Genomic DNA, 9,625 nt, shown 5'->3' on the forward strand with positions numbered 1-9,625 from the left:
CTGATTTATTTTATTTCCATTTTTGTTGTGGCATAATGAACTTTCCGTCAGCCTAAGGGCACGATTATTATTACATCGTTATTTTATGCCCTTATTGGATTAGCCTGCTGCCTACATTCATTTATGCTGACGAAAGTTCTATTTATGAAAGATAGTTGATTCAATAAAAAAAAGACTGACTCATTTAATCCCATGAATCATTTCATTCAATTTGAGAACTGTGTTTGAGGATTTTTTTAGGGTGATGACATCATATAAAAAAAACTCACTAAATGTTTTATTTAGTCCTTTTTTGTGCTGCAGATCCTGTTCACAGTTACAGAGCAGGTTTAGTTTAATATTCATCCTTTCTGAGTCACTGAACATAAGCAGACATCATGTCCTGTACTGTTAATATCCTGCTCACATTGTTCGTATTCTGCCAACTTCATCTCACAATCCGAAATAGCTGCAGTATATTAAAGCAGAAATGGTCTATGAAAATAGTCAAGACAGTACTTGATGTAGGATTAAGGATATAATGTATATAGAGAGAGATTTTATAGAGATTACTCAAGGAAAATCAAAGCAAACACGATGCAACTGGAGTGTTACAGCAAAGAGTCTGAATACCTATACAAAGATGAGATTTCAGCTCTATTTTTAGTGCTTTGTCGTAAGGGGTTATTTTATAAAGAATTAATTGCCAAAAATGTAATGCATGTTAAGTTATAGCACAATTAAGTGTGCAAACTAAATCCTTCTTATTAATAACTCTTCCACTTCATCTGTTCTGTGCTGTTAGAGTCGGATGAGAAGTTCATTGTCTTGATCTTCGAGAACGGCCTGGCGATGAAGGAGCAGATGATCCTCGAGGACATCCTGGGGGAGATCGGCAGGACCAACAACCTCAGCAACTTCCCCACCAAGCTGTCCTTCGAGGAGGCCAACATCCGACTGGTCAACTACAACAAGGCCTCCAAAGAGAAGGAGGAGAAGGTGGGTGGAAGGACTGGTCCATGTTGAGTCAGCGGCACTGATCAGCAGGGCTGCAACAAATGATCAGTTTATTTTTTTATGTTTCTTGTTCTGTTGACCAACAGTCAAAAATCCATACATTTGTGTTGGTTTTTATTTGACTGTCTCAATAAAGGGCTTCTGAATTTAATCATTTTTATATGTCAAACTGGTGACTGGTAAAATTAAATTAAAATCTGCAGGAATTAAAAATTATTTTCAATCATATATCAATCAGCACATCCCTTGAGTGACTGTTTCTTGCAGTTTTTATCTTCTTGCTCCTCACAAACACCCGTCCGTCTTTGCAGGAGAAGCCGATACAAACCCAACCCAAAATCACCCAAGGCTCCACGGTTACCAAGGTCACTCAGGTCACGCAGGTCACCCCGGTGACCCCGGTCACTATGCCCGTACGCACACGGATGGCCACCCGTCAACACACCAGCACCTACTATGAAGATGAGGATGAGGACATGACTGACCTCCAGCCTACCTTCTCTGGACCAGTCATCAAGTGAGTGACTCTTTAGTCGCCTGTTAGGCTGATAAATATTTCTGTGTTACCCAAAGTACCTTTACCAAAGCGATTTTTGTTTGGGCACTTTATTTTGAGAAATGTATACACGCTTAAAAAAAAAAGAAGCAGGTTAAGTCCCTAAATGATAAATGTTATTTAGTATAATATTTGAATGCCTCTCTCTGCCAGTATGATGACATTTGCTTTAGTTGTTTACTATTAAAATTAAAGGAGCTATATGTAAGAAATCTAAAGCAAATAGTCATAAAATCCTCCTAATACAGTACAGGCCAAAAGTTTGGACACACCTTCTCATTCAATGCGTTTTCTTTATTTTCATGACTATTTACATTGTAGATTCTCACTGAAGGCATCAAAACTATGAATGAACACATGTGGAGTTATGTACTTAACAAAAAAAGGTGAAATAACTGAAAACATGTTTTATATTCTAGTTTCTTCAAAATAGCCACCCTTTGCTCTGATTACTGCTTTGCACACTCTTGGCATTCTCTCCATGAGCTTCAAGAGGTAGTCACCTGAAATGGTTTTCCAACAGTCTTGAAGGAGTTCCCAGAGGTGTTTAGCACTTGTTGGCCCCTTTGCCTTCACTCTGCGGTCCAGCTCACCCCAAACCATCTGGATTGGGTTCAGGTCCGGTGACTGTGGAGGCCAGGTCATCTGCCGCAGCACTCCATCACTCTCCTTCTTGGTCAAATAGCCCTTACACAGCCTGGAGGTGTGTTTGGGGTCATTGTCCTGTTGAAAAATAAATGATCGTCCAACTAAACGCAAACCGGATGGGATGGCATGTCGCTGCAGGATGCTGTGGTAGCCATGCTGGTTCAGTGTGCCTTCAATTTTGAATAAATCCCCAACAGTGTCACCAGCAAAACACCCCCACACCATCACACCTCCTCCTCCATGCTTCACAGTGGGAACCAGGCATGTGGAATCCATCCGTTCACCTTTTCTGCGTCTCACAAAGACACGGCGGTTGGAACCAAAGATCTCAAATTTGGACTCATCAGACCAAAGCACAGATTTCCACTGGTCTAATGTCCATTCCTTGTGTTTCTTGGCCCAAACAAATCTCTTCTGCTTGTTGCCTCTCCTTAGCAGTGGTTTCCTAGCAGCTATTTGACCATGAAGGCCTGATTGGCGCAGTCTCCTCTTAACAGTTGTTCTAGAGATGGGTCTGCTGCTAGAACTCTGTGTGGCATTCATCTGGTCTCTGATCTGAGCTGCTGTTAACTTGCGATTTCTGAGGCTGGTGACTCGGATGAACTTATCCTCAGAAGCAGAGGTGACTCTTGGTCTTCCTTTCCTGGGTCGGTCCTCATGTGTGCCAGTTTGGTTGTAGCGCTTGATGGTTTTTGCGACTCCACTTGGGGACACATTTAAAGTTTTTGCAATTTTCCGGACTGACTGACCTTCATTTCTTAAAGTAATGATGGCCACTCGTTTTTCTTTAGTTAGCTGATTGGTTCTTGCCATAATATGAATTTTAACAGTTGTCCAATAGGGCTGTCGGCTGTGTATTAACCTGACTTCTGCACAACACAACTGATGGTCCCAACCCCATTGATAAAGCAAGAAATTCCACTAATTAACCCTGATAAGGCACACCTGTGAAGTGGAAACCATTTCAGGTGACTACCTCTTGAAGCTCATGGAGAGAATGCCAAGAGTGTGCAAAGCAGTAATCAGAGCAAAGGGTGGCTATTTTGAAGAAACTAGAATATAAAACATGTTTTCAGTTATTTCACCTTTTTTTGTTAAGTACATAACTCCACATGTGTTCATTCATAGTTTTGATGCCTTCAGTGAGAATCTACAATGTAAATAGTCATGAAAATAAAGAAAATGCATTGAATGAGAAGGTGTGTCCAAACTTTTGGCCTGTACTGTATGTCACAGAGACTAAGGAATAATGTTCATATAACATACTGATCTCACTGACAACAATAGTACAGCCAGAATATTCGCATTTAAAAAACATTTTTACAGTCTGCAAATCATGTTTATGTTTTGAATTTGTGTTTTGGCCTGTTGCGGCACCCACCACCTTCTACCAGTCACACAGTCAGTAGAGTCTCAGCATCAGTTACAGTTACGACTGAGCTACAGCAGCACCGCAAGCAGCATTAACAGTGTCCCGGTACATAGCGTTAGCAGCCGGCTCCTCCTCCGCTGTATCCCGGCAGCAGCGTTAGCAGCAGAGAAGCCGGACTTGCTCGAATTGTCCGCTGGAAAACCGAAGATCAAGGATGCAGCGACGCAGCCCTGCCACAGAAGCCGCCCGTGGGCAAACAAATCAGTCTCCAGCGTGCCGCTGTCCAGCAACCTTGAATCTGTAGGGGAGGGGGGGCGGACACGACTCGCGGCAGTATTTTGAATTTGAGTGCAGTAACCGTTTTGGCCACATTCTTACATACAGCGCCTTTAAGGGATTGTGTACACATTTCATTTATACATTTATGGCTCATCTCCAGCAGCCTGCAGGACACAGCGACATCCAGTGGACATTAGCAGTAATGCTGCTGATGTTATGGTCCCAGTATAACAGTGTTGTTGGTGTTTGTCTTCCAGGTTAATGGTGTACCCTCCTCCTCCAGCCAAAGGTGGCATATCAGTCACTAATGAAGACCTCCACTGCCTTAATGATGGAGAATTCCTAAACGACGTTATTATAGACTTTTATTTAAAGTAAGTACTTGGGTCGTATAAAACAGATAAGCTTCCACACAATATAACTAAAAATGTTGCTGTTTTTCATAATAAAGTGAACTTTTTATTTGTCTTTCTACGTTAGATATTTAGTTTTAGAGAAATTGAAAAAAGAGGATGCACAAAGAATCCACGTGTTCAGCTCCTTCTTCTATAAGAGACTAAACCAGAGAGAGAGGAGGAATGCTCCAGACACAACAAACCTGCCGTGAGTATCCTACTGTATCAACAGGGAATGTTTTAACACCAAACTGTTTTCTTATATTTGTTGATTCTAAATGTTTAAACTTTTGGTTTCGATTTTCCAGAATCCAGAAAAGGAAGCACAACAGGGTGAAGACATGGACTCGGCACGTGGATCTGTTCCAGAAGGATTTCATTTTTGTTCCCATCAACGAGTCGTAAGTCTTCAGTTTGACAAATCACAGAACTTGAATTCTGTCCCGCTCTTTAACTGCAGTACTATAACTACCTTCTTGCTTTGTCAGAGCTCACTGGTACCTGGCAGTCATCTGCTTCCCAGGCCTCAAGGGTCCGGTGTACGAGCAGAACCCGTTGTACCAAGGCAATGCGCCTGGTGCAGTCTCCGCCTCGGCTGCAGACGCCCCGTCAGTGGAGAACATCCCGGACCATTGTCGTCCTCTGTCCCCAGACAGAGACGGGCTGGATAGCTCCTCAGAGAACCCGTCCCCCGACGTCCCTGAGGCGCACGCTGAAGGTCAGACTGAAGGTGAAACCGCCAAGGAGCATGCAGCCTTCACAGAGGGGGGAACAGAGCCTGCCAGCACCCCTGCAGCGTCAGGCAACGGCCAGTCTGACGTAGAGCAGCAGTACACAAGTGAGATACCGTCTGAATTTAGGACTTCTAACTGCCATAGTGAAAAGAATACTTAGGATTTTTACAATTTTTGACATGGGGTTGTATGAGATAGCTATTAATAGTCAGTGTGTTATGTACAGTAGATGTCAGTCGGCATGAGGCCAGTTTAAAGGAGCAGGCAAGAGTGCACCACCAAAACAAAGCAACATACTGCTTTGGGCAGCAGCAAAACATATTTTAGTCACCAAAAAATGTCCCACCTAAAAAAAAAAAAAAATCAATATCAGTATTAGTGTACACTGCTGAGAGTATTTTTTACCACAGAAGCAGACAGCCTGTTTCAACAGAGTAGCCGTTAATGGGTATGGGTTCTCCATTTAAGCTCTTGTCAAAGCCACCAGACTCCATTTACAAAAATAGTCATTTTAGCTTGGTGAGCACAGGAGCTGCGGGTCTGCTGCTGTCTTGATCTGTTCATTTTTTTGTGTTGTTGTGTGACTTTGGTGAAAGTAACTTTTTTAAACTCAGAAACTCAAAGTCACAGGTAAACACAAACATACTAACTGATCGAGGCAGCGGTACACCAGCAACGCCTGTGTTCAGTGACGTTAAATCAGTGTTTTACTCAGTGGAGTCTGGCTTTGAAGAGAGGGATATCACAGCCTCAGTTCCCTGTTGGAAATTGCTGTCTGATGGTAAGGTAAAGCGGTGAAAATATTCTGAATAATACATACACTTAAACTGATATAAAAAGTTTTTTTAGGTGGGACTTATTTAGGTGGCTAAAATTTGTTTTGTATGCTCACAGCAGTACATTGATTAGCTTCTGTGGTGGCACTCTAGCCTGCTTCCCCAAGGTGGAGGTGTCCAGACAGATAAACTGTACGCAATACACGGACTATAGACAAGTACCATATTTCAACCCGACATCAGAAGAGCCGAACTATCCCTTTAAGTGCTTGGTGTAAAAACTTATTACTTATTTGACCGGTTGTCCATAACATCGAGTATCATCTACAAATGCATAATGACATTTTAGAACATGGGAAAAGCTGGTTTGTTTGATTTATGCTTGCAGAATAAATCACCTAATTAGACTCTACTGAAAAATGGGAAAACTTTTAAAGTGAAAGCTGTGAAATGTTTCTATGCTGCAGTAATCAGAATTATTTTCACCAGGTATCAGACACTCAGAGTTCAGTGTTTAAACCAGCTTTTTCTGGTATAGGTTTGACATTTACATTCATCTTGACAGAATCTGAATTTCTTCTGTTTTTTTTTTCCTCAGGAGAGTCAGTTTCATTTCCTCCATTCAGAAACTCTGATTTTGGTTTAATCTGATACCAAGACTCAATTAAAATGTCTAATAAACATTGAATGCTTTTAGGTATGCAGATAAACGCTGATAAAAACACAACAGGTAAGAGCACATTAAACGGTTTTTATTTATCTAACAGATTATTGTTTTTCTTTTGTTTGTGATTGGCTTTTGTAGGTGAGTTGCAAAGAATCAGTGTTTGCTACGGTTCAGGAAAAGGAGACGATGACACCTACACCTTCTCTGACGACCAAAGCTCTTGTCAGGTACCCAACTGTCTTTACTTCTTAGATGTACAGTCTGTTGATCATCAGTTAGTGAAGGAATGGAAGAAGTAGTTTTAAATCATAGTTAAAATCAGTTGATGTTGTTGTCTGTGTCTCCAGGACGAGTGCAGTGAGGATGGGACTCTGGCTGACGACACACTCAGCTCCGACGCCTCCGGTTTGGCCTCCAGACTAAACCTCTGCAGACAGTGAGTAGATGCACTTCTGCCTTTTCACCAGCAGGTGGCACTGCCGCTCTGCTGCAGCAAACAGCACAGTGAGCAGGTGAAGATGTTGATATGAGATCTGGTGTTATGGTGGATTGTTGACTTTTCTTTTGTATTTTTTGCTTCAGGCCTTGTATCCTCATCATGGACTCACTGCGTGGTCCGGCCAGGTCGACCGTGGTGAAAACTCTGAGAGAGTGAGTGTCAGCTGCTGCACCTGATCACATTTTAATTGTTTCTTAAGTTTAATAAAGCTGTAGTTCCCAACCTTTTTGACTTGACAAACAAAGCATGCCTCCCTGAAGGGATAAAACTATCCAGTATCCCATAGGAAAATAGCAATTGTTGTAACAAGGACTGAAATATATGCATAATTGGGTGTAGTAGACAATGTTGTTTGATTCTTTGGCAACTCATACAGGGTTCAAGTTGTAGCCAACAGCTAACTCACTGACTTAATTACAACATTGTATTTTGTGACTACATCATTATGGAAACTGTGGTTCCAAAGTCAGGAGCATATTTTCCCCCAAATGGGAGTAAGACAAAGAATAAACAAAGAAACAAACAATATTTTGGATATTTCTAAGACTTGTCTGAAAGGAGTGTGGGGAGTTTAACAAAACTAACAACTTAATTTTGGTAAATGATTATTTTTTTTTAATAGGAAAACCAACACTGCTGGTGACTGAGACTGAGTGTGCATTTGTTTTAGGTACCTAGAGGTGGAGTGGGAGGTGCGTAAAGGGACTCAGAGGAGTTTTGGGAAGGATGTGATGAAGGGCTCCAGCCCACGCGTGCCTCAGCAGGATAACTTCAGCGACTGCGGAGTTTACGTCCTGCAGTATGTGGAGAGCTTCTTCGAGGTGAGAGGAGGAACCTAAACACTTTGTCCTTTATTAAACATCCTCCCACCCTAAACTTCAACTTTAACTTTTTATTAGGACTTGATTTTGATTGCTGAGTTTACATTTCCTTGCTTTTACTACTTTCTCTGGTGCCTTGTTTTCCAGTTCATTTCACTCCTTTAGTCATCATTTTTTAACCACAGTAGAGCTCTACGGCACAGAGGACGAATATATATCATGCTCTGACACAGGATAATTGTTAGTAGGGGTGGGCGATATATCAATTGTACTCAATGTATTGCAGCTTGTTCCACGTGGGATGTATAAAATGACCATATCACAATATCCATTATAAATTGTCATGTCATTTTTAAAACCAAATATTGTGACAGTATTAAAGGCCATATAACCCAGCCCTACTTGTTAGTTAATACATTCACTGTTGGTTTGAGTCTTTTCATAGGGTTTATTGATAATAACAAAACTATAGAATATCACTGGATTTATTCTTGAATATTGGCCATGTGGATCCATCCCATCCTAGTTTGATTAGAATATTAAAGACAATGCTTGTGAAATAATCCATTTTCTTTTGTCTCTTTATACAGAATCCAATTCCCAGCTTTCATCTGCCTGTGAACTTATCCGAGTGGTTTCCTCAGCAACGTATGAAGACGAAGCGCGAGGAGATCAAGGAGCTGATCCTGAAGATCCAAGAGCAACAAGAACTGGACAAGAAGGAGCCAGAGCAGGTCGAGGCTTCGCCCAGCTCTCCTGGGGAGCCTGAGATTGAAGAGACTTCTGGCTCGACGGATCGACCGTTGAACCTACCCATTAGCCCCTGAGAGGAGTTCACCCTCCTCCTCCCTCTCTTCCTCCTCCTCCTCCTCCTCCTCCTCCTCCCCTCCCCGTCACTCCCAGGCCCAGCGGGGGGGCCGAACCTGATTGTACGCTGCTGGTCTCACTTCAACGTGTCTGAAATGGTCCTTAACTCCCTCCATTAACCACAGACATTAAACACACCTTTAAATTTGTATTAAATAAAACATGAACTGTAAATATGCTGGAGTTTTTCCGCTGCCTTTGTAATTTACTGTTTTATGACTCAGTCATGAAGTGGCCCATTAAGTTATGTTTTCATAGATGTTCTTCTCTCCAGGAGGATCTGTGCAGAAGATACTGTTGGTCTCTTGCATCGTTATTTTTTATGCTTTCTAGTTGTGTAGAGGAAGACGAAAACAATTACAAAAAACATAGAGGAAGTTGCTGTTATTTGTAAGTTAACAATCCACCCGTCACATAAAAAAGAAACTGTTTTCAGAAAGTTGACGAGTCACATGCGTAGTTCAGTGCTTGTTGTGTCTCTTCGATGTGGAGTGGATGAATTTTCAGCATTAAAAGCAACTCTAGATGCAAGAGCACTTCCTTTGCCTTAGCTGTTTATTTGTCCTGTGTGCCATCGGAAAGTTTTGACTGGAACTAAAATGGTATTTTCTGTGTGACTGTGTTTGTGTGTGCTGCTTCTTGATCATGTTGTAAAATGCTGCACAGATCTAGAAGAGTCTTGAATGCAATTATTATTTCCAGGTCCTAAGACATTTTAAAAGTACACAGTTCTACCAATCACCACAAAAAATGTTGGCATTATATTCTGCAAAACATGGATACCTTACATCTGTGTGTTTCATGTTTGTTTCAACAACACTGTGGTTTCATTGGGTAAGATTAAGGCACAACAACCACTTGGTTATGGGTCAGAAAATACCATATTTTAGCTTAAAATATGTGGCATAATTCTGGCTGTAAAAGCAGCAATGTCTCACCAAAAAACAACTGCTATTTATGCCACTCTCCCGGCTGGAAACACCCATGTTTGGTGGCTGTTAAGTCGCTGGACAGA

General features: G+C 41.6%; 1 protein-coding gene across 6 annotated transcripts in view; it reads left to right on the top strand.

Annotated features, from left to right (window-relative positions):
* The window catches only part of senp6a (SUMO specific peptidase 6a), a 35,012-nt gene extending 25,866 nt beyond the window's left edge, over positions 1 to 9,146 (top strand). For all 6 annotated transcript variants that reach the window (XM_078174044.1, XM_078174046.1, XM_078174045.1 and 3 more), the window contains 11 exons: positions 785 to 978; positions 1,308 to 1,513; positions 4,109 to 4,225; positions 4,332 to 4,454; positions 4,555 to 4,647; positions 4,735 to 5,084; positions 6,562 to 6,650; positions 6,771 to 6,859; positions 7,006 to 7,074; positions 7,593 to 7,743; positions 8,334 to 9,146. In XM_078174044.1, coding sequence (XP_078030170.1) covers positions 785 to 978; positions 1,308 to 1,513; positions 4,109 to 4,225; positions 4,332 to 4,454; positions 4,555 to 4,647; positions 4,735 to 5,084; positions 6,562 to 6,650; positions 6,771 to 6,859; positions 7,006 to 7,074; positions 7,593 to 7,743; positions 8,334 to 8,570 — 1,718 coding nt within the window. In that variant the 3' untranslated portion in view covers positions 8,571 to 9,146. The remainder of the gene's footprint in view (positions 1 to 784; positions 979 to 1,307; positions 1,514 to 4,108; positions 4,226 to 4,331; positions 4,455 to 4,554; positions 4,648 to 4,734; positions 5,085 to 6,561; positions 6,651 to 6,770; positions 6,860 to 7,005; positions 7,075 to 7,592; positions 7,744 to 8,333) is intronic.
* The last annotated feature ends 479 nt before the right edge of the window (positions 9,147 to 9,625 follow it).

The sequence above is a fragment of the Epinephelus lanceolatus genome, chromosome 13, assembly GCF_041903045.1.
Source record: "Epinephelus lanceolatus isolate andai-2023 chromosome 13, ASM4190304v1, whole genome shotgun sequence".
Classification (NCBI taxonomy): Eukaryota; Metazoa; Chordata; class Actinopteri; order Perciformes; family Serranidae; genus Epinephelus; species Epinephelus lanceolatus.